The sequence below is a fragment of the Bubalus bubalis genome, chromosome 3 (assembly GCF_019923935.1).
Source record: "Bubalus bubalis isolate 160015118507 breed Murrah chromosome 3, NDDB_SH_1, whole genome shotgun sequence".
Taxonomy (NCBI): Eukaryota; Metazoa; Chordata; class Mammalia; order Artiodactyla; family Bovidae; genus Bubalus; species Bubalus bubalis.
In genome coordinates, this window is record NC_059159.1 from 23693730 (window position 1) to 23720901 (window position 27172).

The 27172-nt window shown below is 48.9% G+C and overlaps 1 protein-coding gene and 1 long non-coding RNA gene across 3 annotated transcripts; one reads left to right on the top strand and one right to left on the bottom strand.

The window, feature by feature from the left end:
- Window positions 1–563: 563 nt before the first annotated feature.
- PIP4K2B (phosphatidylinositol-5-phosphate 4-kinase type 2 beta) lies at window positions 564–26944 on the top strand. Of its 2 annotated transcripts, none has more exons than XM_006074342.4 (10): window positions 564–853; window positions 10414–10511; window positions 13580–13676; window positions 15820–15972; window positions 17263–17409; window positions 18461–18499; window positions 19037–19150; window positions 21524–21782; window positions 22274–22377; window positions 22894–26944. In XM_006074342.4, exons 1-10 carry the CDS (start codon window positions 695–697, stop codon window positions 22972–22974), a joined length of 1251 nt encoding a protein of 416 aa, XP_006074404.1. In that variant the 5' UTR covers window positions 564–694; the 3' UTR covers window positions 22975–26944. The 2 variants fall into 2 exon arrangements, with proteins under 2 accessions (XP_006074404.1, XP_006074406.1); XM_006074344.4 differs by lacking the exon at window positions 564–853 and adding an exon at window positions 6233–9600.
- On the bottom strand, window positions 12815–14426 carry LOC112583684. The gene is made up of 4 exons (XR_003107806.3): window positions 14296–14426; window positions 13440–13520; window positions 13133–13255; window positions 12815–12943 (listed from the first exon to the last, which is right to left on the bottom strand). It is a non-coding gene; the product is annotated as an uncharacterized LOC112583684 (long non-coding RNA).
- Window positions 26945–27172: the final 228 nt, after the last annotated feature.

Here is a 27172-nt window from a genome sequence, read left to right on the forward strand (position 1 = left end):
CGGTCCCAGGGGAGTGGGAAAGATCCACGCATGGGTGGAGCGAGGGGGCGCTTCTTGCTTTTCCCGGCAGGACTTCCTTTTGCCCTCGCTGTGTTCCTCCTCTCTCCCCCGGGGTGGGGATGGTACGTCCCACCCTCCTCGCATTCCCGCCCCTCCTCCCCTCCGGACCCGAGGTGCCGCCGCCATCTTGGCACGTCAGGTTGAGGAAAGACCCAAACCCTAGCTTTGGGGGCCCGGTCAGGGAGATGCTCCCGCAGCAGTCTGCGAGACTCCCCCAGCCCTCCTCCCCTCCCTGCTAGGGCGCGGGGCTCTGAGGCGCGCGGAGGCCGGCTTGGCTCCTGTCGGGCCCGGGGAGGAGGAGCAGGCTGGGCGGCCCGCTACCTCCCCGGGACGGGCGGTACCACCCAGGCAGGGAGGAAAGGGCCTGGTGACGGCGGGGCTGCGGCACTGCCCGGGGCGGGGTGCAGAGCGGGCCGGCCGGCTCCCTGGGGCGGGGCGGGGCGGGGCGGGGAGGGCGGAGCGTGGGGCGGACGGAACCACCGGGGCGGGGTGGGGAGGTAACGGGACGGGCGCGACCATGGCGCGGTGAGGGAGCGGGGGGTGGGGATCGGTCCGGGGGAGGCCTGGGACCGCTGGCTCGTGCGCCGTCTCGGCCGCCCCCCCTTTCGCTGCCGCCGCCGCCGCCGCCCCGGGCATGTCGTCCAACTGCACCAGCACCACGGCGGTGGCGGTGGCGCCACTCAGCGCCAGCAAGACCAAGACCAAGAAGAAGCATTTCGTGTGCCAGAAAGTGAAGCTATTCCGGGCCAGCGAGCCGATCCTCAGCGTCCTGATGTGGGGGGTGAACCACACGGTAACCAGCCCCTCCGAGCGCGGCCCCGCGCGTGCTCACGCCCCCCGCAGCCCCAGGGCCCTCGCTCGGCAGGCCCAGCCAGTGACGCCTGCAACCCCTAGCCAAGCCAGTTGCACGCCTACCCCACCCTTGCACGCTGTCCCAGCCTGGTGTGCCTCCCCGCGCGCCACGCGAGGCCTGGTGTCACCGACGGTGGCGTGCCGTCGCGTCCTCCCCTTCCCTCCAGCCCCTCAAGGTTCATGCGTCTGGCTTAGGGCAACCCCCGGAGCGCAGAGAGAAGGCCTGGGTGGGATGAAAGGGCTTTCATCCCCTCTTCCTCTCTTCTCACCTCGTTCCCGTTAGTTGCATTTGTTTTCCTCCTTGTTCCTTGTAATGGGCTGCCTAGCTCACTGTCCAATTGAGAGGCAAGTGGCATTAGTCTGCCTGAGTATTCCTCTGTTTGTGGTCGCTTGGTTGATGTGGCTGCTCTGAGTTTCCCCATCGTCCAGACCTCCTTACCACCAACTGGAAATCTTCTCTGGGTTTCCTCTTTTTCTTCTTGAAGATGTATCCACTGAAGAAGCACAGGCTTCCTTGGACCATGGACACTTCACTGGGGTATTCCTGGGTTAGGGGGAAGGGAGAGTAACCATTGAGAGGAGGTGAGGCCTGCTTATGAGGACCATTCATAGCAGAGGACCTGAACTCTGTGGGGTTCATGTCAAAGGTGTTGGCTTCTCAGGTGTTGTGCTTTCTATTGTATGTAACGATGATTAGGATAAGAGGTTCCCTGGATCCTTGGGTAGCTTTGGGATTGTCCAATAGCTCCTGTTAGGAAGTTGGAACGCTGCACAGTGTTTGAGCTGGAAGACTTTGTGTCCTGTTTGTTTGGGGTCTTCTTTCTCTTCCAACTACGTGCTTCTTGCATTCTGACCATTTCACTGAGTCCCTACACCAGAAATGAGGAGAGGAAGTATGAAGACTTGAAATGCCACTTCACCAGCCAAAAGTTTGGAATGAGGAAAATGAAGCTGATGGCTTGAGTTTTCTGTGGATATCAATCAGTTCTGTAGGCTCCCTGACTTCTCGGAGCACTTGAAATTGCCCACAAGACCAAGTGATGCCAAAGGGATGCAGGGCTAGCAGGACTTTTTGCTTTGCTTTACTGGAAGAGCCTCTGGTTGAAGATTGATGAACCATAGTCCCAGCCAGGGTTTTACCTCTAATATGGAAATGCATGAGTATGGTGAGGTCTAATGAAGACAACCAACAAGTTTTCCTGGTCTTGGCCGAGTTACTGTTTTCAAAGACCTCACTGAGGTGAAGGTCCTGGCTAGGGTGGGGAGAACCACTGGTTCTCTGTGGTCTGGCTTTATGCCTAGACCTCTGGGAGCTGTTGTTGTTCAGTCACTAAGTGGTGTCCAACTCTGCGATCTCACAGACTGTAGCCCGCCAGGCTCCTCTGTCCTCCACTATCTCCCAGAGTTTGCTCAGGTTCATGTCCATTGAGTCAGTGATGCTATCTAATCACCTTATCCTCTGCTGCCCCCTTCTCCTTTTGCCTTCAACCTTTCCTAGCATCAAGGTCTTTTCGAGTGAGTCAACTCTTCACATGGAGCTTCAGCATCAGTCCTTCCAATGAATATTCAGGGTTGATTTCCTTTAGAATTGACCTATTTGATCTTCTCTGGGAGCTGCTTTGATCCAACAGTCCAGCAGAGTTTGTTCTCTCTGCTTCCTGCTGCCTCAGGGGTCATCTGACAATACTGCAAGGGAAACTGGGTCATTAAAATGTGAACCCTATGTCCTTGCCTGGAAATCAATCCTTGATTTTGTTGTGGAGCTTGCTTCTCACTAGAAGGCATCCTGTCTCTGTGGAGAACTGGTAGTGGTCTGAAAGTCAGGACTATTACTGCTAGTTGGAAGCGACCTTGAGTCCCTTATTTTATACATGAAGAAATGAAAGCCCTGAGTGGAGAATTAGTTCACCTGTGGTCTTTTGCAGAGCAAAAAATGCAGCTCATTGTCCGCACCATGGGCTACATTGGCTGATGATGTGCTTGAATGAGAGGTCTTGTTTTATTTGCCTCCTGTTCCTTGTCCTGCCTCTCAGCCAGGTTCCAGGACAGATGGGAATCATGGTCTTCTTAGAGAACCTGAATGTATGCTCAGGTGTCTGTGCCTGTGCCTGCCAGTTCCTTGGTGTGTGTGGTACTTGGTTTCCCATAGGCAGGCAGTGAAACTCTGCTAATGAGGTATCTAAGATTCTCTTTGACTAGGCAGTCACCCTCTTTCTTTGCTAACTTTAAAGAAAGTTTGTTTGAGAGCTATCTGGGAAGGTATTGACTTTAAGCAAGACCCAAGCCTCTGGATATACTGAGCAAGCGCCTCAGGGGAAAGGTACTGGACACCGCTGTCCTTGACAGGCCCAGCTTTGAAGATCAGTTAGTCAAGAGTTTTATTGCTTCCTCTTGACCTGCAATAAGGTCTAGGATTTTGTGGGTCCCTGTGTGAAATGGAGCATCTCCTCAGAAGACTATAAAATCTTGCAGTTCTCAAGGGAGTCCGAACCACTTTGTTTTGGTGGATTGATAACCTTTCTTAGAGGTTACCTTCCTTCAGAGCCCACTGCTGCAACTTTTTGCAATCTAAGTTTATAGAAAAAAAATATCACCTTTTGTTTGTTTCTTTAGTTTCTCACCTATTTAAGCATTTAGACATTGATGGTCTCTGGCTGATGGTGTATGGTAGATGAGGGATGGATACATCTTTATCTATAGCACAAGTCAGTTACATATTCTCCCATGAGGTGGTTGATTTACTTCTGGGTGGAAAAAGAGGCCTTTGAACTCAGTATTGAAACAGGACCTCCTGTCATGGACAAGAGATGCAGCCCCTAGACTTTATGGAGGAAACAGGAAGAAAAGCTCAGAAGACTTTGAATCTGTTAGAGGAGAACTAGTAGAGAGAAACTAGTGTTTTCGTGGATGAAATACAGTTCAGGGGGCCTGGAGTTAGGGACGAGATGGCCTGGGAGAAGTATGTAGAGATCAGAGGAGGCAGACGTGGCTTGATAACCTTTTGGCCATTTCAGGAACTGGGTATGTTTGAAGCCTCACCCCAGTGATCAGAAGGAATAGGAGAGGTTGGTGGTAATTATGTTTAACCATTTGGGAAGCTGCCAGACTGATTCTTCAAAATGACTGTACTATTTTACATTTCTGCCAGTAGTGTATGTGGGTTCTAATTTCTCCAAATCCTGTCAACCCTTGTTATTGTCTTTTTTATTTCAGCCACCTTAGATTTGAAGTGGTATCTCATTGTGATTTTGTTTTCCTTTCCTAGATAGTTAATGATGCTGAATATCTTTTCATGTGTTTATTGGCCAGTTGTATATTTTCACTGGAGACATATTAAGATCCCTTGCCAATTACTTTTTTGCTCATTTTAAAATTGGGCTATTTATTTTTTTATAATTAACTTGTAAGAGTTCTTTATATATTATAGATTCAAGTTCCTTATCAGATACATGATTTGCAAATGTTTTATCCCATGCTTTGGGTTATCTTTTTTTACTTTCTTGATGGTATCTTTTGAAGCTCAAGTTTTTAATTTTGATGAAGTCCAATTTATCTATTTTTCTTTGGTTTTGATGAAGTCCAGTTTATTTTTCTTTGGTTACTTGTACTTTTGGTGTCATATCTAAGAATGCTTTGCCAAACCCAAGATCATGAACATTTACTCCTATATTTTTTTCTGAGAAAAACTCAGTCTTCTAAGAAAAACTCTTTTAGATCTAACTCTTACATTTAGATCTCTAATCCATTTTAAGTTAATTTTTTGTGAATGGTGTGAGGAACAGATTTATTCTTAAGTCTGCTCAGTTCTCCCCCACATTCTTCCCCCATTCTGTCCACACATTTTCTTTGCTTAATGCAGACCCAGAACCTCCTTTCCTTGCCTTTTCCTTTTCTCCTGCTACTTTAAAAATCTTCAGTAAATATTTCTGCCCTATGAAGCCTTTGGATGAATTTGTCCTTCAGCACACCTTCTCACCTCACAGAGAACACTGAGACTCAAAAACAGGAGCAGAAAAACCAAGGTGTAAAAAGGAGGAATAAACCCAGGGGTGGATTTGTTGGCCCTTGTGGCTCTCTGTTCTTCTCTTTTTTTTCTGGAGTTTTGATCTCACTTGGACCTCCTTGGTCTCGGGAATGCATTTCCCAACTTGTCAGGTTTTCTGATGGTGGCAGGTAACAAATGATTGCCAGTGGTGGCCAGCCCATTGCTGAGCCACCCACAGAACCCTGGCACGTGTTGGGAAGCTTCCTGGGTAGCAATTCCAATGAACGTCACACAGGGAAGTTGGAGGCTTCTGGAATCAGAAAGAAGTTCACCAGATTAGAACCGGCAACTGAATTTTCATGTCCAATCAGATCAGCATAGCGTGAACTCACTGCTCCTAAGTTCTCATACAGCTTGTTTTAGCCTCCTCATTATTTATGCTGATGGCTCATAGAGTTGATCATGTGGATAATCCCGGAACCACTTACATGGTGTGAGATACAACAGACTTACCACTCTAATATGTTCTGTTTATCATACTACTCAAATGAGTTGCATTCTGCAAGTGCACTTCTGCTGAAAGTGAAGGAGGTTGGCCCAGAAGTGTGCTAGGTAGTAAAGAAAGGCAGATCTTCCTGAAACATTGCTTTAGTCATAGCCTTTCGCACTTCAAAGCTTTTTGTCATTCTCTTTTGTCTACCAAGTGAAGTTTATTCTTCTCTGCTGGGCTTTTAAGACTCTTTACAGTCTGGTCATAGCCTCAAACCTTAATCTTCTTTTCCATCCTCCAGACCATGAATCTTTGGCATGGTCACACCAGCTTTGCCATCTCTTTTTCCTAGTGTTAGTCATCTTTCAGTCCCCTTTTTTCTGGCCATCTGTCCTTCCATCCAGCATTTATTGTGTAACGGCTATGTGCCAGCCATTGTGCTAGGGACATAAAAATGGGTAAGATAGTCTCTTCTTTCTCAGGGCTCAGAGTCTAGTGGAGAAATCAAACGTGTAAACAAGTAATTACCCAAGTGAATGTGATAGTTAGGATATAAAGATGAACAGAGGAACAAGTGAGTAGTTCATCCTGGGAAAGACAGGGAAGCTTTCACAGAAGAAGTGTTATTTAGCCATATCTTAGATGATTCCCTTGGCTTTATTCCTTCTTCTGTTTTTGCTGCTATAGTCTATTACCTGAACTATTATGTGTGTGTATATATGTGTTCAGTCGTGTCCAACTCTGCAACCCTATGGATTGTAGCCCACCAGCCGTCCGTGGGATTTTCCAGGCAAGATTACCGGAGTGGGTTGCCATTTCCTATTCCAGGGGATCTTCTCTTCCCAGGGATCAAGCCTGTGTCTCTTGTGTTTCCTGCGTCTGCAGAGATTCACTAGCGCCACCTGGGAACTATTCTAATAGCCTTATAAATGGTTTTGCTGTCTCTTATCTTTGCCTTTTCTAAACCTCACTTGATTCCAGAATTAACTTTCTATATCATCCATCTGATCATGTGAATTCCTGGACTTAAACCTGAGAAGTCTTCCCATTGCCTACACAGATAAGTTCAAGTTATTATATAGTGGACAAATTAAGTTCAAATGCAGGCTGTGTGCCTTAGTATAGCTTTGGAGTAGTAATTTTCTCTCTGAGCCTCATTTTCCTTTTCTATAAAATGAGCATAACACTTACCTTGAAGATTATTAGGACAGAGGGAAGGAATGGAAAACACTACCTTAGTCCAGGTAGCTGCCCATAGCAAGGATTGCACAGCACAGTGTCAGCAGCCCAGGTTTTGGCACCAGCAGACCTAGGAGCAAATCCTGACTCTGCACATATTGTCTGTGTGACCTTGAGCGAGGTACCTTGAATCTTTTGCAAAAGGCAAAATCAGATTAATACTATTTCATGTGACTATTAAGTATTAGAAATACAGAATAAAATATATATATATATGTGAGATATATGATACATAATAATATAGAGAATTGACCACTCATAGGCATGCCATGAATAGAAGCAACTGTTATTTACTAATATTGATAATGTCCAAGGCCGTTCACCTGTCTTTCCTGTACTATTTCCCTCCACTTCTTCGTACCTCTGTTCTATCCTGCCGCCCTTCCCCCTGCCCTTCCCCCTTACCAAAAATGGGCAATGTACTTTTTACCTCTGAGGCTTATAGTTCCCACAGCTGGGATTCCCTTCCTTGGGTTTTGTGTTTTGTTCTTTTTTTTTGGCGAACTACCTCTTAGGCCTTTCTCACTTGTATTTCTCTATAGCTTCTTCTAGCAACCAGCTCTCCCACTCCCAGGCAGACTCAGTCTGTTTTTTTTAATTTTATTTATTTATTGGCCATGCTGCACTGCTTTCAGGATCTCAGTTCCCTGACCCGGAATGGACCCTGGGCCATGGCAGTGAAAGCCTGGAATTCCAACCACTGGGCCACCAGGGAACTCCCAGATCAGTCTTTTCTTAGTCTGCTGTTTCGTCTCCCTTTATTCATAACTCTGTAGCACTCATCACATTCTATTTGTTATTTGTTGTCTGCCTTCCCAGCTAAACAGAGACCATATCTTTTCATTTTTGTATCTGCGGCTTCTGGGACAGTAAGGGCACATAGTAAGGCTACACTGAGAGAAGTGAACTGAATACAAGTTTAGCCGAGTCTCAGATCTGGAAAGACCTTAGATGCCAGGCTGGGGAGTTAAAACTTTACCCTGAGGCTGGTGAGGAGCCGTGGAAGGTTTTTAAGCAGGGTGTAACGTGACCTCGTTGTAGGTTCTTCCAGCGTCAAGTGCTCTTGGCAACACCAGGCGGGGCATTAGGTTCCGTTCTAGCCTGATGTGTGAGCGCTGGGACTGACTCCTCTGAAACTCTGCTGTTCCGTTTGCCGCCCCTGTGTTCTGACTTACTTAAGTGCCCCTTGACTTCAAGTTTCACCGCATCGTGGGTTTGTCTCATCTCCCCAGTAAGAGGATAAGCCTCCCACTTTTCTGTGCGCAGCGCACACAGCGCTCCCTTGCTGCACACACTCTTCTCCCTAACATGAAATGAAGCATGTAGTAGGTATTTCGGCAAGTGCTGGTTCAATTGAAATTGAATAGAACTCTCTGGGGATATAAAATTTAGCACAACTAAAAAAAAATAGTACAGCTAATCCCTAGAGTGAATCATCTACATGTGGCCCAGTGGAAATGAGGGTGAGTCTACACAGTTCAGCTGTATGGATTATTCAGCAATATATTGTCTGTTAGAAGTTTCCTGCTGTTGGGTTGTATAGTTGAGAATAGAGATGAGAACTAAAAACTCACCAACTTACAACTGTTCAAACTATGCCACACTTTTGAGTTACACAGAAAATTAATAATGAACAACTCTTGTTAGAATAATTCATCCTGGCTAAGAGGCAGTTGACCCCTCGCAAGTGGGTGTTTTAGTCTTTCCTAGTTCTCCCAGTAACAAGCCCTGACCATGGCATAGAGTCTTGATTTTAGCCTAACACAGATTCAATCAGTAGCAGATACCAGAACCTTCTAGTATAAAATCATACTCTTTGGGCCAGTGGTAAGTTCTTTCTAGGATGGAGGTATAAGCTAGAAAAGGAAGAATTGCATAAGAGCCATGAACTTCTTTAAATCTCAGAGCCAGACTTAATATGCCAGGAAAAAGGAAGTGGCACAGCCACCATGAATTGTTTCTGTTGGCAGGGAGACAAGAAGTGGAGTGGTTTCCTCCATAGGCATACACTTAATAATCAGGTTGTCTTGTGAGCACTCCCCGGAAAGATAACTGCAGGGTGATTTTGTGTGTGTCCGTGGTGGTTTAGCCAGTGGTGGACGTCTCAGACCTGGATGCTGGAAATTTTAAGCCTACAATTTGATCAATTTTGACAAATGTACATACCCATGGAGTCATCACCCTAAACAGCACGTAGAACATTTCTAATACCCTAGCATTGGCACCTCATGTACCTTTACAGTCAACCACACGACTGCCCGACCCAGGCTACGTCTTACTGGATTCTCTCACTATAGATTCTAGAATTTCATATAAATGGAATCATATAAGATGTACTTTTATATCTGTGCCAGTCAGTTTTGCCAGCAGTTTATTGAGGCTCTTGCACCACTGCCAACTTAACACTACTACCCTACGGCCCCTCCCCGTACACATATCCTTCGTTTCCCCAAGAGTAAATTGGGTTTTTCACCAGCTCTAGGAAGGAATGGTTTCCCCCGCCCAGTTACTGCATTAATGTGAACTTCCTCCATCCTCTGACATTTCTAAATAAAAAAGCTTTGGAACATGAAAGGGGCAGCAAATTAAATGGTATTTCCCCCCATTTATGGTCCTGGAGGAGTCCTAATGACTAGGTTATTCCCTCACTGCCGCATGGGGCCTCATTGAGATAATAGGATTTGCAAGGAAAGTATCCGGGAGACCCAAGACTGTACTCCCCCTTCCCCCTATCCATTAAGTCAGGACTAAGGTTTCCTCTCTAAATCCTGAATGCATTAGTGGCAACTGGGTTGAGGGTCAAATGTCAAATACTCTGCTGTGATGGAAGAGGACATCTGTGGCTAATTAGGCCACTAATTGGCTAAACTCGGATGGGGAAGGGCAGGAGCTGCCTTCTCAGCTCTGCACCAGTGGGAGGCCAGTTCCCTGTGCAGCCTCCAGCTCCTTGAAGGGGATGAAAGACAATGAGAAGGTTTGTTTGCAGTGGGGCAAGGCACCCCTCCCACGTCTCCCCCAGTTCAGACCAAGGCAGGACGTGGCTTTAGGAACTGGCTTGATGAAAGCAGCTAATCAGGAGAGTGAGAGTAAGTCAGTAGCCAGAGGTCTACCTCTTCTGCTCACTTTAAATTTAATTCTTTGGAGGTAAGAGTTATACACCCACATAAATCCACCCCGATTTTTTCTTGCCCAGGCTGCTTTCTGGAGTGACCTTTAATTTGTATGAAGATGTTCAAAGGCCTCAGTGAATACTCAGTGTATATTGGGTGATATTTATTCACTGATCCATTTATTTTTGCATTTGATAAATACACTTACATAGTATCCACCATATGCAAATCATGGTGCCAGGTAGCTTGTGTGGAGCCTCCAAGAGTCAGGTGGATGATCTTTGCTTAAAAAGATCAGTGATATGATCTTGCCTACTTATAGTCAAGCAGGCTTATGAGGTTTATGAGCATTAAATACAATGTGAGGGAGGCTATGAGATGGCCAGAAGAGGGATACAAACAAAGCTTCAGGAATTCCGAGATGGGAAAGAACATTTATAGTCTGGAGAATCATGAAAAGCTTCACAGAGGAGGTGGGCCTTATCAGGTGGGGAGAGTTACAATAGGTAGAGATGAAGTTGGGAACATATTAAATATTTGAAGAGAAGAACAGAAATAAAGACAAGAAGGGAATCCGCAGACATGTCTTTGGTGAGATGGTGGCATCTATGGTGTAGCATGTTATCTCTTGAGGCAGGTGGCCTGGCTGAGAACCTCATTTTCCCCTTGCTTTGCAGATCAATGAGCTGAGCAATGTCCCTGTCCCTGTCATGCTAATGCCAGATGACTTCAAAGCCTACAGCAAGATCAAGGTGGACAATCATCTCTTCAATAAGTAAGTGGCCAGCTGAGTGGGTCTTGTAGGCAGTTCTTTCCCTCAAGGCAGAGAGCCTCCCAAAACCTCACCGTCAGGGGGCAAGCAAGCACCTAGCATGGTGTGAAAGCAACACCTGGATCACAGAGCTGGAAGACTGGCTGGAAAACGTGTTCATTATGTGCCTCTCCCGCTTGTGCTGTCCTGTCATCTCGGTCCTCCATCAGCCTACCTTCAGTGTCCCTCAGGACTTGTGGCTCGCACAGGGTGATTCATCTAGGGCCAGTTTAGGTAATAGTGAGCTGCCCAGGAGCTGAGGCGTCTAGCACGAGGCTGACAGCAGTGGCCCTATCTTGATCTTAGTCTGAGGAAAGAACTGCCAGGCATGTTCCTGACCTGGGATGCAGCCAAGCTCCTTTCTTTCCAACTAGTGTGTGAACCACAGACTGAGCATGGTGCTCAGGGGTGCTATCTAAAATCTCAATTTTTTTTCCCAATTTTGCTCATTGTGGCTTCTTGGATTAAAACTGGTGTCTCAGACTTTGATGGAGCAGCCATTTCCCTTGGCACAGTTTGGAACCTCCTCTAAGCCTTGTAGAGGCTCTTTCATCCTTCTGTGGGTCACCCAAGAAATATGTGTTGTTCACACTCTCTTCCTTTCTGCATTTGAATCTTGGTTCCACTCTCCATTGTCCCACAGTACCCACCACCTCACCAGCTGACTTCTGTCACCCCACCATTCCCAGACTGTTAGCCCGGAAGAGAAGCTTGATTTGAAAACATCTATTAGTGGCCTCTCTCTGGCATAGTGAGTAATAACATCGTATTCTAGAAGCTGTCTGTCTTCATAGCTGTTACTTGCTAAGTGGCCACCTGTATAGAAGAAAAAACTGTTTCTCCTCTATTCTCACACAACTGCTTATTTCTAACACCAGATATGTGGGTTCCCCCCCACATCAAGCAATTCTGTAGGACACTAACAAGGTGTCCTGCAATTCAGTTCAGTTCTGACTCTTAGCAACCTGAAGTTAGCATCAGGTCTCAAAGATTAAGGACTGAGTCCTGCAAACTACCCCCCGACCCCCTTCAGATGCCAGTCTCGAGTCCAGGTTGTCACTTGTGCTCTGACCTATTTGCTGTATAGGTTGGAAGTTCCCACGACCCTCCCCATTGGGTTGGATTACTTTGCTTGAGTGGCTCACAGAACTCGAGAAAACAGTTTACATGCTAGGTTACTGGCGTGTCATAAAAGGATGCAACTCTGGAACAGTCGGGGGAAGAGAGGCATGGGGCAAGGTATGTGGGAAGGGGCAGGGAGCTTCCAGGCCCTCTCCAGGTGCACCACCTGCCCCAGACCTCGATGTGTTCACCAACCTGGAAGCTCCCCAACGCTGTCCTTTTGGATTTTTGTGGAGACTTTTATAACAGCATGATTGAGGAAGTCATTGGCCATTGGCAGTTGGTTCTGACTGCAGCGCCTCTCCCCTTCCTAGAAGTCAGGGGCCTGGGACTGGAAGTTCCAGCCCTCTAGTCCTGGTTGGTTCCCCTGGCCATGAGCACCCATCCTTAGAGGTGTAACAGAAGTCACCTCATCAACATAAATTCAGGTGTGATTGAAGGGGGTTTGTTACAAAGAACAAAATACACCTTTATTGCTTACCACTTAGCAAATTCCAAAGATTTTAGGGACTCTGTGCGAGAAACAGGGACAAAGACTAAATATGTATTTGTTATTACGTTCAATATCACACCACTTAAGGAAGGAGAGGCAGCCCTAACCTCTGGGACAGGAAAAGGGGTTCTGTGCCAGAGGTCAGGGCTCAGGAGTCGACTGTGTACCACATTGTACCAGGGGTCCGTGGTGTCCACCACCGCATTGACATTTTGGCCTAAAGTGAACTTCCAATATCTTTGTTTTTTTCTTTTTTTTCTTTCTTTTCACTGATTCCTTTTGTCTTTTCAACAACTGTTTATGTGCTAGTTATTAGACTGCAGTGCTGTTTACTATGAGACAAGGACCTGCCTTCATGAGAAGCCTCTACTTTTTATTTCCTTGAAGTCTCTCATCCTGGAGTAATCAGAGGGACATATTTCTTTTTTTTTCCCACCTCAGTTTTATTGAGATATATTTGATATACAGCACTGTCTTAAGTTTGAGGTGTCCAGCATGATAATTTGACTTATATAATTCATGAAGTGATTGTCACAGTAAATTTAGTGAATATCCATCATCTCATATAGATATAGAATTAAAAAAAAGAAAAAAATTTTTTCCTTGTGATGAGAATAGAGGGACGCATTTCTGAAAGGGAGTTCCCAAGCAGGTGGCTCTTGTCAAGATGGAGGGTTTGGAGGAGGCATCCCTTCAGGTAATTCTCTTCCCTCCTGGACGTCTATGCATTGACTGAGGAGTGGGGAGGACGTAGATTGGTGCCAGCAGCCAGCAAACAAGGCTTCGTAAAAAGATAGGATCCCGGTCAGTAGACTTAGGAAAGCACCCACCCCTTCCATCCCAGTGGAAGCCAAGGGCAGGACGTCCTGGGTGTAACCATTTTCAGGATGTGTTGATAAGAGCCTCCGCAGAGGAGAGGGGTCCTTTGATGAGAAAAGGCTTTCCCTTTAGCAATCAAACTGACATTTACCTCACAGCAGCTGTTCACATGCAGCCACCTTTCTGTAGCAAGTTCAGCACTTATGAAGGAGGGCGCACATGCAGTCTCACTTCTCTGCAGGGAAGGTTTTTTTCCACGAAGGTTTTTTTTCCACTTCAGTGTAAGTTTTATGGAAAGATAGCATATACTCAGCAAAAGTACACAAGTCATAAATATACAGCTAGAGTAATTTTTTACAAGGAATTAAGGAATGTGCACAAGGAATGTGAAGTTTTTAACCTTAACATGCTCAGAATCACCTGGAGTGTGTGTTAAAAATGCAACTTTCCAGACTTACCTCCAGAATGTTGGGGGCTACATTTTAAGCACTGCAGATTGTTCCGATCCAGGTGACGTGTGGACCACAGCTTGAGAAGCCCTGATGTATGAATTAGAGGAGCAAGGAGTTCACAGAAACATGTCTCTGCTTTTCCCCAGAGAGAACCTCCCCAGCCGCTTCAAGTTTAAGGAGTACTGCCCCATGGTGTTCCGAAATCTCCGGGAGAGGTTTGGGATTGACGATCAGGATTACCAGGTATGGAATGTCTTTGCAAAATCAGGAGGGTTAGGGAGTGGGAGGCAGGGGGCGGTAGGGGGCTGGTCAGGAAGCCACAGGACAAGTGGAGGAAAAAAATGTGCTACTGTTCTTGTGCTGTGTCTTCCTATCAGGTCTCACTCCACCCAGGCAGTCTTTGTCCAGTGCTGGTGGGCTCTTGGGGGAATGAGGGCCTTAGAAGTACTTCTGATGGTGCCTCCTAGGTTCAGGCTCCTCTCCCTCAGAGGGAGCGCAGGTGGAGGGAGAGGGGTCTGTGGAAGCTGCTTCATTTTAGTCTGACATTCCCAGTCTAGGCTGAAGAACCCTTCTCCTCCATAGTTTGACTTAAAAGAGAGAGAATTGTTGCTAGCAGGAGATGAGGCCTCTTAAAGCAGATAAGACAGATTAGAAAAGGAAGACTTCAAGGGTAGTGTAACTTCTTGCCAGATATGAGTGCCACCTCCTAAACTTGTCCTCTGTCCTGACTTTGGAAGGGGGCTAGGCATGCAGTGCAGGAAGCTGCCCCTTTTAGGGGGTGATCGTGTCACAGAGGCCTTTGACCTATTGGGAGGAATCAGTCCCAATCAGTCCCAATCAGGGACATTCTAGTGTGACTCACCATCTGTGGCTTCTGTTACTTCTCCACCTAGCACCTTCCTTGGACTTCTTCCCCTGGCAGACAGCCTGGTGATGAAGGTGGGAGAATTTTCCACTTCACTTGTGTAGCAGTAAAAAATATAGCTGATTTTCAGTTGTCTGTTGGGGGAAAGAGGAATGTACAGCCTAGTGAAATATAAAATGGATGCCCGCATCTTGGATAATACTGTCATTCCTCCCACCCCGCTCCTGGAAAGTCTTTCACAGAGTAGACCACAAGAAGCAGAGTCTCCTCCCCTCTCCACCAGCTCCAGGGGGCCTCCTGAGGAGGAGGGATGGGGACGTGAGAGGCAGAAGGGATGCCAGGGCCTTGAGCAATCAGGAATGGTCATGTCCAAGAGGTGGTGGGCCGCCCTCCAGCCCCTCCCGTTGGGACCAAACCCTGAACTGTCATGCCCTGATCAGAGCACGAGGTTTTCTGAAAACTTCTTGCCATTAGTGCAACCCTAGGTTGTTGGGGTATCTCCTTCCACGGTGGCTCTTTCCCTTCCCTTTGGCCATCTAACCACATCTTGTTTATTTCTCTAATAGTCTTGTGGGCAAATAATTGTGCTCAAGACTGGAAGAGGGGCAGGGAGGATGGTGTTCAGGGAGGGGACTCTGCTCTGAGACTACCAGTGACTGAGAGAGGCATCTCCTGGAAATGAGGCAGGGGTGGAACTGCTCTTGTCCATCCTCTGTCTTCTGACCTACCAGAGGTCTTTTCCAGGCATCTGGTTGGTGAACACATTCTTTTGGTTGACTCACACCTTCCCCTACTCCCTCCCTGCTTGAGGGTTCTCCTGCTTCAGATTCTGATAGGAGTGGGGCCCTGGGAGGAGCAGGGACAAAGCCAGAAAAGCTCCCCAGATCTGCCTCCCAGCTCTGCGCAGACAGGCAGGAGTTTGAGGTGAGGGGAGAGGTGTTGGGCAGAGCAGTGAGGACCAGCTTCCTGCCTTAGGAAGAGATTTCTAGCATGAGGGTACATAACAGAAAATAAAGACAACTCTATCCACTCCTTCTTTATGCTTGACTTCTTGAGTATTTCCTAAGCTTTGTCTTCATCACCCCCAAGAGACTGGGACATCATCTCGGTCTGCTCCCTTGTGTTCCAGGTGAGGAAACTCAGGAGTAGAGAAGTGCAGTGGTTCTCCCACGGTCACGGTACCTGTGAGCGTCAGGATTAGAGCCCAGGCCCCTAACATCCGAGGCTGAGTTTTAGGTTCTAGAGCAGCTCTCTAAGATCAGAATGAAAAGAAGTATTTCACAGTCGGTCCTCTTCTCATTACAGTCAAGGATTAGGAGCAGGTGGTGAGGAACAACTCATGTCTCTCTTAAGGAAGACTTGGGAGAGACGTGAATTTTCCAAGAGAAAGGGGGCAGGTAAGGTCTCATCTGCCTCAGTGCTATTGGCTTCAGAGCAGTCTGGCCCATAAGAGAATACTCAGAGTAAAAGTCAGAGTCCTTGTTTCCCCTCCCAAGACCAGCTTTTGTCTTGGTCCATCAGAATTCAGTGACACGCAGCGCCCCCATCAACAGTGACAGCCAGGGCCGGTGTGGCACACGATTCCTCACTACCTATGACCGGCGCTTTGTGATCAAGACTGTCTCAAGTGAGGATGTGGCTGAAATGCACAACATCTTAAAGAAATACCACCAGGTATGGTGAGTCGTGAACCTCAACAGCAGAGGATGGGTTGGAAGAGGGAGAGGAGCCTCCGGTAGAGCTTCCTGGGGAGGGCTGGGTCCTCTCTGGTAATGGCGGGTGCTTCCTGATAACCAGGCACTTGCCCTCCCCTGGGGCTGTGTTTCTGTGGGGTGAAATGCCTCCTTGAGAAAAAGAAGAAAGAAATGAAGGTGTGTTATGGGCGCAGTCCCAGTTGACCAGCTGTTTCTCCTCAGAGTTGGGGAGTTTTCACCCTCTGGCACCTGCCTCATTTCTTCTGAGAGAGGTCCTGTCGGCTCAGCAGGGCTGCGGCTTTTCCCATCCCCTCTCGCCTCTCTTCTGGAACCTGTCTGTGGGAAAAGCAGGGGGTGCCTGTCTGAAGCCTGCCTGGGTCTTCAGGGAAAACTGGCTTCTCTGTGGGCACCTGAGAGGTGGTGCAGGGGCCCTCTGGCATTTGGGGAGTTAGAGCAGAAAACCCTGGGGTCTGGCATGAGCAAGAGTGGTGAGTGCGAATCCATTCTGTTTCCCCAGACGGCCGCCTCACAGCCCTGCCTCTGCACCCCCTCTCTCCCCTCTGGCTTCCCATATCAGGCTGGCAGAGAGGATGCAAGGCCGGGATCAGTGATTTTCCTGCAGAATCCCAACCGTATGAAACCAAAGGGGCTCTGCACGGCCTGCTCAGCCTCTCAGTCTGCCTTCTAATTGGGGGCAGGGGTGGCCTTGCCTTTTGCAGGTCTGAGGAACCCCATGACTTCATAGAATCTGGTTTGGAAGCCACTAGTCTAGAGGCTGGAGAAGGCAATGGCACCCTACTCCAGTACTCTTGCCTGGAAAACCCATGGACAGAGGAGCCTGGTAGGCTACAGTCCATGGGGTTGCACAGAGTTGGACACAACTGAAGTGACTTAGCAGCAGCAGCAGTCTAGAGGCTGGACTTCCCTTGTAGCTCAGTCAGTAAAGAATCTGCCTGCGATGCAGGAGACCTGGGTTTGATTCCTGGGTTGGGAAGATTCCCTGGAGAAGGAAATGGCAACCTACTCCAGTATTCTTGCCTGGAGGATCCCATGGACGGAGGAGCCTGGCAGGCTACAGTCCATGGGGTCGCAAGAGTCTGGACGGCGGAGTCTGGCAGGCTACAGTCCGTGGGGTCGCAAGAGTTGGACACGACTTAGCTACTAAACCAGCACCAGTCTAGAGGCTGGAATCCCAGGGGGCATGTGAGCCTGGGAAGAGCCCTGTCTGTCCCGGCACCTTCACCTGTCCCTTTCCTCCCTTCCTTTCTAGTTCATAGTGGAGTGTCACGGCAATACCCTTTTGCCACAGTTCCTGGGCATGTACCGCCTGACCGTGGATGGTGTGGAAACCTACATGGTGGTCACCAGGAACGTTTTCAGCCATCGGCTCACTGTACATCGCAAGTACGACCTCAAGGTAAGAGCTCTGTGTTTCCCAGCTCTGTGGCCCTCTCTCCCTGAGGCCTGGAGGGGCTGCAGCTGCAACTTCCACGTGTTGGGAAAGCCGGGGCATAGGTTTTGGTGTGGATAAGTGGCTCTAGAGTTGGTACTCCTAACCCACTTGAGCCAAAGGCTGTCTCATGTCCGGGTGACAGTGACAGGAGGTTATTCAAGCCCCAAACGTCCCCTATTTATGTGCAGTGAATGTTCTTCATTTCCTGTCAGGGGGATGTGCACACCGAGGGCAGCAGGGCGGGGACAGGCCATGGCACACACACCCTGGCGGCTGTCCAGGCCTCGTGGATGGTGCACAGGCACATTTCTAGACACAGTGAGAAACACACTTGTGCCTGTGAACCGCAGTGCTCCGCTGTTCCCGAACCTGGCTTCCTGACCCGGGTCCCTCAGACCCCTCTCCCTCTGTCTGCCACGGCTGCACTGGCCTCCTTTCTGCTCCACGGTGCCCATGCTCTCCACACCCCCAGCATCTCACAGAGGCTGCCTGCCATTGTTTCCCTCCCTGCCCTCTTCTCCATGTCCACCTTCCTCCACCTAATCACTTCCTACTTAGCCTTTCAAGCTCAGCTCAAATATCACTAATTCCAGGAAGCAGGCTTTGGCCAAACCCCTATCTAGTCTAGACCCCGGGCCTGTACTGCATGCTGTACAGGTGAGAGCGTCCTGCCTTCTCACCTGTACCACTTTGCACTATTTTAATTAATGGATTAATTAACTGTGTAACTCCTGCTTACTGTCTGTCTCCCCTGTTAGAAGGAGAGCTCCTTAAGGGCAGGGACTGAGTCTCTCAGTTCAGCCCTATTTCCTGAGCACGGGTCTGGTTCTAGTCAGAGCTCTGTACACAGTCTGTGACAGAGGAAGTGAACAAGTTGCTGCCTCCTGGCCCCTAGGAGTCTAACCAGTCTACCTGAGTTCACCTGCTGCCTCGCCCTAAAGACTGGTCCATGTTTTTTTCGCTCAGCGGAATCTGCCTCAGCTTGGACTTCTCCTGACAGCTCTTATCCTTTCAGGGTTCTACTGTTGCCAGAGAAGCGAGTGACAAGGAGAAGGTATGTGGGGTCTGTGCTCATCACTTGTGGAATGGGTCACTTGGAATCAGAAACACCTCCCACCCCTGCGGTCCCTTCCTCCGCTGCCGTCCAGCCTAGTTCCTAGACATGCAGTCTGTGGGTGTGAAGTACTGTGTCTCTAAGCTCCTGCCTGTCCTCATCCTTGGCCTAGGCCTTGGTCACCAGCCTTTCACCTTTGCCCTTGCTGGGTTCTTCATAGTCCTAAAGGGCTGGCAGCTTCCATCTCAGCCCAGCCTGAATCAGTGAGTGGCTCTTGAGCCCTGAGCTCGAGGTAGCTCAAGCCTGGTGGTCCAGGCCCAGAAGGAAGTCCTTTGATCAGCCCTCATTGTCTGACTCCTGCCACATACTTGGCATTCTGCCTGTCCGAAGCTGGGACTGGAGACTCCTGGACAGAGCTGTTGATCAGCAGGTTGGCCGTCTTTGTGCCAAGGACCCTTTCCTCTCCTGTATCATTACCCACAGCCTTGCAGGTGAACAAAGCAGGCCACCAGCCTAACACTGCTATCGCTCTCTCAGGCCAAGGACTTGCCAACCTTCAAAGACAATGACTTCCTCAACGAAGGGCAGAAGCTGCACGTAGGAGAAGAGAGTAAAAAGAACTTCCTGGAAAAACTGAAACGGGACGTAGAGGTATGTACTTACCCATGATTTTACTTTGGTTGAGCTCTTGTCCCCAGAACAGAAGCCTCCTTAACCTTAAGGAAAATTGAATTCACCACTTCCAGGAGTGTGGACAAGAGGAAGGTGGTGACTTGAGCTGTGTGGGTAGTTACTGCGTCTAAAGCTAGTGCAAGTACACATTCCATTTGGGAGGACACAGTCTGCGCTGGCCGAACCTGTGCACCTCAGTTTGAAGTGCTTTCCCTCATTTCTTCTCTTGTCTGTTATAACCTCCTTTTGAAACTCCTCTGCAAGCTTCCTTTCTGGTGTTATCCCCATAGTGGAGGAGGCATCCAGGTGTCAGAGTGACAGGAAACCAACTATTAAGACCCACCAACCCTGCCTTTCTCTGGCTCAGATTCTCCACTTGCCTTGCAACTTTCTGGTTGGCAGGGGACTTCCTGTGGAGAAGTTCTTTGGAGAGGACACGTGCTAAATAATGAGTGTGATATCTGTACCACTTGATAACTTGGTGCCTCCTATTTTAATAAATCGGGAGCCTGTTCATTACAACCAAACTGTATAAACTTTAGAAAATGTTTTTTTTTATTGTGGTAAAATATGCGTAACATAAAATTGGCCCTCTGAGACTGGTTCCGAGTGGCGTTCAGCACATTCACATGGTTGTGCAGCCACCGCACCATCCATCTCCAGAACCTTTCATCTTCCCAGGTGAAAAGTCTGTACCCGTTGCCTCCTCTTCCTTGCCCCCGGTAGCCCCATCCTACTTTGTGTTTATGAAGTCGACTGCTCTAGGGATCTCTTATGAGTGGGTCATACTGTGTTTGTCCTTTGTGTCTGGCTTACTTCACTTGTTCTTTGGAAGGACTGATGCTGAGGCTGAAACTCCAGTACTTTGGCCACCTCATGTGAAGAGTTGACTTATTGGAAAAGACTCTGATGCTGGGAGGGATTGGGGGCAGGAGGAGAAGGGGACGACAGAGGATGAGATGGCTGGATGGCATGACTGACTCGATGGACGTGAGTCTCAGTGAACTCCGGGAGTTGGTGATGGACAGGGAGGCCTGGCGTGCTGCGATTCATGGGGTCGCAAAGAGTCAGACACGGCTGAGCAACTGAACTGAACTGAACCGAATGTCTTCAAAGATCATCCATCCATTTTGTGCTTTTTGTCAGAATGTCCTTCCTTTTTTCTGAGGCTGAATAATATTCTGTTGAATGCATGTACCACATTTTGTTTACCCATTCATCCATTGATGGACACTTGGTCTCTAGTTAAGATTAAGTAGTTAATCTAGTTAGACGTCTCCAGAGAAGCAGAGGAGGATGTAGATAGATAGATATTTACTATAAGGAATTGGCTCACAGGATTATGGAGGCTGACAAAAGTCCCAAGATCTGTCTGCAGTTGGCCAGCTGGAGACCCAAGAGAGCTGATGGTGTAGTTTTAGTCCAGAGGCCAGCAGGCTTGAGATGCAGGAAGAACTGATGTTTTTTCAGTCTGTGTCTGAAGGCAGGAAGAAGACTGATGGCCCAGCTCAGAGGCAGTTAGGCAGGAGGAGTTCCCTTTTACTCATAGGAGAGTCAGCCTTTTTATTCTTTTCACCCTTCAACTGACTGAATGAGGCCCACCTACCTTAGGGAGAGCAATCTGCTTTATCAGTTTATCCATTCAGATGTTAATCTCATCCATGAGCACCACCCCAGACACATCCAGGATAACATTTGACCACATTTTTGGGCACCCAGTAGTGTAGTCAAGTTGACACATAAAATTAATCTTCACTCATCGTTGTGAATAATGCTGCTGTGAACGTGGGTTTTACAAACTTCTCTTTGTTAGCAACCTTTATCTTAGCCACCCCCTATTGTGGTTGTCATTCCACGCTCTTTGTTCTTCTCCAGGTTATGGAGTCCTAGCTCAGGAGACTCAAGTAGAGTGCTGCTCCCAATGCTTGTATGGATGAGGAATGCGCAGTGCAGCATTCCATTCTTTCCTCCAGCTCACCGTGGCCTCTCAGTCCCAGATGGAATTGCCTCTTCCCTCTTCGTGCAGGGCTCCCTCTGCTTTTACTCCCGCAGGCTGTACCTACCTGACTTGTCTTCATTCACTAGGATCAGCCTCGACTCCTTTCCTCAGGGAGGCCCTCTTCCCACTGCTGGACTCACACAGCTCCTTGCCCTGGTGGAGTGACTGTCTTTACCAGTAGACATCGAACTTGTCCAGGGCAGAGACTCTGATGTCTTGTTCTCTGCTGTGTTTCAGAGTGGGAGAATTAAGTTGAAGGAGTGCCTTTTCTCCCCTTTCCAGATGCAAATCTGCCACGCCAGATGTCCCATGTTAACCTCTGCCTTCCGCCTTTCCTTCCCCCACCTCCCTAGTTCCTGGCCCAGCTGAAGATCATGGACTACAGCCTGCTGGTGGGCATCCACGACGTGGACCGGGCAGAGCAGGAGGAGATGGAGGTGGAGGAGCGGGCCGAGGATGAAGAGTGTGAGAACGACGGCATGGGTGGCAGCCTGCTCTGCTCCTACGGCACGCCTCCAGACAGCCCGGGCAACCTCCTCAGCTTTCCCCGGTTCTTTGGACCTGGGGAATTTGACCCCTCTGTTGACGTCTATGCCATGAAGAGCCATGAAAGTAAGTAGGAGCCTGTGCCTGCCAGGCCCCTCCAGCCCTCCTTCCACCCCCTGCTTCAGGCCTGTTGTTCAGATGCCCTGTGGGTGCCTGAGCCTCCACCTTATTAACTGCTGACTCTGGCCTCTTTTTGCCTCCGGCTGCCATCCAGGGTCACCACCAGTAACTCTGTCTTCTGGGGCCCTGGGGTCCTTCTCTCAGGCCTTTCTTCACCTCTGTGCATGTCCTGGATAGCTGAGGCCTGGTTGGCTCAGGTTCATGGGAGGGACAGAGCCTCCTAAACAGTGTCATGTCAACCCCACAGGGTAGCTGTGAAGATCAGATAAGATGAGAGCTATGAAAGCTTCTAAGAAGGACTCCATGGGTCATTTCTTTTCTCAGATTCAAAATGACAGGGATGAATCTGGATGTCGTATTTGAAAGGTTAAGGACACAGCTGCTTTCTGCCCTTGTCCCTGCCTCTTCCTCCTTTCCTGCTTCTTCTCCCCCTTAAGGTGCCCCCAAGAAGGAGGTGTATTTCATGGCCATCATTGATATCCTCACGCCATATGATGCTAAGAAGAAAGCTGCGCACGCTGCCAAAACAGTGAAACACGGGGTGAGTTCTCCCCGTCTCCGTCTAGGCCCGGGTGGCAGGCCCTCAGGCCCCCAGGGGGCTCCTGCTCAAAGGAGACTCTCCTGCCCCTTGGCCCTGCCTGGGTGCCTTGTGTTCTCTCTTTGCCATCTACACCCCGTCCCCACGCTGCAGCTGGCTGAAATGCCCAACTTGTTTTTCCCCAAGTTCTCTGGCTCCTTTCCCTCATGCTGCTGGGCATGTCGTGCATCTTGTTGACTGCCAGTAATAGCTTTGTTTACATGCCATGCTGCTCCCCAGAGGCCTGTTTCCCCATGGGCTTCAAGCTACTGTTCTCCAAATGGGCCCCCACAGAGCTCTGGAGCCTCTCTGCCGCCTCCCCACTGCCTTGTTCTTGCTTCAGTGGGTGCAGCCCTGGGATTGTGAATCAGCAAAGCAGGGCCAAGGCACTTCTGAGACACGGAACGATTTCTCCAGGTGGCCCGCCCAGCTGGGGGCGGGGCAGAGCCACCTCCTGATACGGGCCTCTGTGTATTACAGGCGGGGGCCGAGATCTCGACTGTGAACCCTGAGCAGTACTCCAAGCGCTTCAACGAGTTCATGTCCAACATCCTGACGTAGTTATCTTCTACCTTCAGCCAGAGCCAGCGTGCTGAATGTAGGGTCGGGGATTGGAAGAGAGAGAAGGTGTTATCTGGGCTAGATGGGAGGGCGGGGAGCAGAGTGGGGGTCGGGGAGGGCTTTAGCAAGGTGACTGCAGCCTGTGACACTGAGAGAGACTCCAGCAGGAGGGGAGAGGATGTGCCATGCGTGTGTGTGCTCACAGGATGTAGCCTCATCTGCTTACCCTTGATTCCCCCCTTGACCTAGGTTAAAAAGGTGTTTCCTTTTTGTTGCCTTGTAACATCGTAAGATACCTTGGGGCTAGAGATGATTTTCTGGGTTTATTTGGGTTTTGTTTCTGAAATTTCATTGCTCCAGATTTGCTATTTATGATTTATGTCATCACCCTATCCACCATCCCCGTCCCTGCCCTGCTCTCCGTTCCCTCAATTAAAGAAGCACCCACAGACCCAGCGAAGGGTCCTCTCAGAGCAAAATGCTCTGGTGCCAGAGGAGAAGAGGTTAGACACCTCGGCCCTGCTGCGTTTGATCTTGTCTGGTTGACTTTTAGTTTCATGGAGTATTGTGCACAGCTTCCTCTACCTGTCTGGCCTCGGCTCCAGGTGAAATGTTACATAGTTCCTCCATCTAAATGCTGTCCCTCCCAAAGGCGTGCTCCAGGTCAGCATCAGGCATCTTGGAGCAGAATCAAAGAGCTCAGAGGGGAATGAGTTCATCCTCACGGGATGGTCAGGGGTGGGGGACCGCTGGTTCTCAGAGAACCCCATGATCATCACCCAAGCCCCGGGCTCTTTGCGGCCCCTGGAGTGCAGACATCATCTCTGTGAATGAAGCCTGTCTCCCACTGAGTCAAGAGGAACTAGAAAGCACCTCTGGATATAACAGGACCCTCATGCTTACATAGTTATTTCCCCTTGAGAAAACTCTAGAAAAGCTGATGAGTATCAAATGAGGTCTTGTGCCCTCCATCCATTTGCTTCCTTCAGATCTCCCAGGCATTCTCGTTTGTAGGTGAGCTTTTAGCTGGGGCCTGGGGCGCTCCTTACAGAGATACCTCTTCAAGCCCCAAGGCTTCCATGCAGTAATGTGTTGCCTGGATGGTTGTGGCCAGCAGGAATGATGTACCCCACCCTCCCCTTTGGAGTGTGCCACCCAAGCCTGAGGTTGCTTCTAAGTCACTTGAGGATCTGACCTGGGAAATACAGTTTGGAGGCCTGATGTGCAGTTCAACCTGGCCCAGCCTTGGAGCTGTGTTTCCTTGATGCATAGACTTTTTGCATACCTGCCACCACAGGCCTCCTCAGGAGTGGCATCTGGCTGCTTCCTTCAGGATCTCTACCACCTTCTGAGCCTGCTACTGAGGCCTCAGAACTGCGTCCTTTTGTGAGGCCATCAGAGCAGTCTGGCCTTGTCAGGAGAGAAAACAACTCTGTGCTGGGGGAGGTACATTCCTGCGTCTTCTCACCTCCTCACCAGGAACTGGGGACTTGGGATGAGATGTGGTGAAACTTGTAGATAACTCTGCAAATGGAAGGGAAGTTTGTGGAACCATTTTGAATGAATGGATTGGCTTCTTTGGCTTTCTTCAACCTGGCCAAGCTCAGCTTCTGAAGCAGGAACCAGCAACATCTCTGTGCCCCATGCACAGCATTTAGGTCAGGGAGGAATGGAAACTATGTTCTTGGACTCTACTGGGCTGTCGGAACCCTTTTGGAGAGGCAAATGGGCCAGACAACTGCCCTGGCCCCCGAAAGGGGCTGTAGGTATCTCTGGACGTCAGCAGCAAGACCACGAAGTGACTTGGGGAACTTGTACCAAGTGGCTCATGGAGAAAACAGATTTCACTTAGGGAGGGGTTAGTAGGAATAATGTCTGGACTTGATTTCCCCATCTTCTAATCAAGAATGAAAATTTGAATCTGCTCCTGGTCGGGCCCAGCAACTCCCGAGCTTGGCAGGCTGACCTCTCGGGGCCTCCACAGCCCTGGGCTCTCTCCAGCTTCCTGCCATTTGGTCTGCTGATCATGTCCCTCATAATGTGTATGAAAAGTGTAACCAATTGTTCCCAGTTAAAGGTGAGCTACCAGATATCTAACTTCTTTAACATTGAGTTTTTGTGGGGTGTGTTTTTTTTTTTTTTGTATATTGTTTACATTTTGAGAGGTAGCATTCTGTTTTAAATGCTCTTTTTGTTTTTCTGACAGTATTGTTGACTGGGTCAAAACATTTAAGCTGTGGTTTGGTGGATTTTAAATTTTTTTTAAAGTTCATTCTCTGTGCTATCTTCAAAACCTTGGGTTTGGTCCTTTAATTCCTTTGGCATTCAAATATCTGAAAGCTATTTATCTTGGTTTATACAAGGTTTTTCTCTTCTTTTTGTTAAGGATGAAGATGTTAAATTTGGTTTGCAGTTTGAATGTAGAGAAAGTGAAGTGATCCCCAAATTTTTGTCTGTCCCTGCTTTTTTCCCAGTCCTACCATGCCTTGTCTGGGCAGTAGAAGGTGTCCAGGGGCAAGTGACTACCCTCACCATCACTCTGAAGCTAAGAAGAAAAGCTGAATGGTTTTATGGCATCCCAGAATAATTTGGGGTCTCGTAAGAACAAAGGCATAAGAATAGGACGCGGCTGCCTGGATGGGGCCTGGTTGGGGATAAGGGAGGATTCTTTTCCATTCTCTCCCTCTACCACTTAACCAGTCACAGCTCTTCCCATCCTGCCCCTCTTCTTCTGAAAGTCTGTGCTGAGAAAACTCTCATCTCCCAGGTCTCCCCACCAAAGCGAGAGTTCCCCTGAAAACTCCACCTCAACCACTAGAAGGCGGCCTCTGGCCCTTGTTCCTGTTAATGAACCACTGAGTCTTCATCCCCCAGTACGAGCTCCTTCCCTGTGCCTTCCAGCGTGGGGGCTACGGGGCAGGCTAGGAAGCCAGCAGTTCCAGGGGCACAGCCCAAGGCAGCGCTCGATGTCTCCTTATTTAGCTCAGGGGTTACTGGTCTGTGGCACGTGCTACAAGTCGCCCCTGTGGCTGAGTGGCACTCCGTAGGTCCCCACTACAGGCAGCTTATCCTCCCTGCTCCCTCTTCCTCCTTGCGTTCCTCTTGCCTGTTTAGGCCTCACACAGGTTCCCTGGTAGTGCTCAGGGCTTGGGACTACATGCTCCTGCCCTACTTTCCCCTCTTCACAGTCTGCCAGGGTCTGCCCAGAGAGGTGGACCAAAGACCCAGGACTTTTCTCAGTAGCCAATCCCACCCTCCTCTAATTGTCTTTTTATCAAGTTGAAGAGAAAATTTCAGCAATACCCAGCATTTGAGCTACTCAAATGTTAGGGGCCAGAAGGGACGGTGTGTTTAAAACCACCCTTAAAAGGCTCTGGCCTTAGACCTGTGGCTCCCCCAGTTCCAGGGACCCCACATCTTTCTGGCAGAAATGTGGGGAGGGGGCTCCAACCTGAGCACAGGAATCAAAGGGAAAACATTCAAACTGCCCCCAAATCTAGCCCTGGCCTTCTGAAATGTGACACTTACAAAAAGTGTCTCCAAAGGGAAGAGGAGACCTGGCTGTCCCTGGCAATCCTTTGGAGGCTGGGGGAGGAAACTTCCAGAGGAGTCCCTTCTCCTTGCTCAGAGCCATTTTGGGAGGAAGTGGGAACCAATAGCCTTTGGGGGTAGGGCCTGGTGCCACTCAGCACACCCAAGCATCAGGTCAGGTCATTGTAGTAAAAAAAATGTGAAGTTTAGATTCAGCTTTTGGGGGAGCAGGATAAACTACCACCCTACCACGTGTGTGACTTCTCAATTTCCCACTGCAATTTCCATTTTTTTAAATAGGAATTTTCAAACCCCTGTGCTTGTCTAATGTCTGCTCGGAACAATTCGAGACCCTGTTACTGTTTTAAGATGCATGCATGTTAGAAGATGAATCTCCAACCCGGGGAAAAAAATAAAACTCAAAAAAGCTTTGTGTACACACCTGTTATATGTGAGTCCTTTGGAAATAATCCTTTTATCTTTTTCCTAATTAGAAGGTTTTGGTCTCAGTTTCAGGGACTGCTTGGGCTAAATCTGGGCTTGAGTTTGAGTAAGTCAGGACCTTTGGTCACTCATTTTCAAATGCTGTTAATAAGCAGTGACTAAGGTGGTGCTTAAGAGACATGGATTCAGTAGGTGGGTTTGGAAGATCCCCTGAGGTGGCAAT

What these genes read in the sequence shown, in the direction of transcription:
- PIP4K2B (XM_006074342.4), top strand. Translation starts at nt 695, where the DNA reads ATGTCGTCCAACTGCACCAGCACCACGGCGGTGGCGGTGGCGCCACTC. An exon ending in TCTTAAAGAAATACCACCAG is followed by an intron (nt 15,973 to 17,262) that starts GTATGGTGAGTC and finishes CTTCCTTTCTAG; the next exon opens with TTCATAGTGGAGTGTCACGG. An exon ending in TGCCATGAAGAGCCATGAAA is followed by an intron (nt 21,783 to 22,273) that starts GTAAGTAGGAGC and finishes CTCCCCCTTAAG; the next exon opens with GTGCCCCCAAGAAGGAGGTG.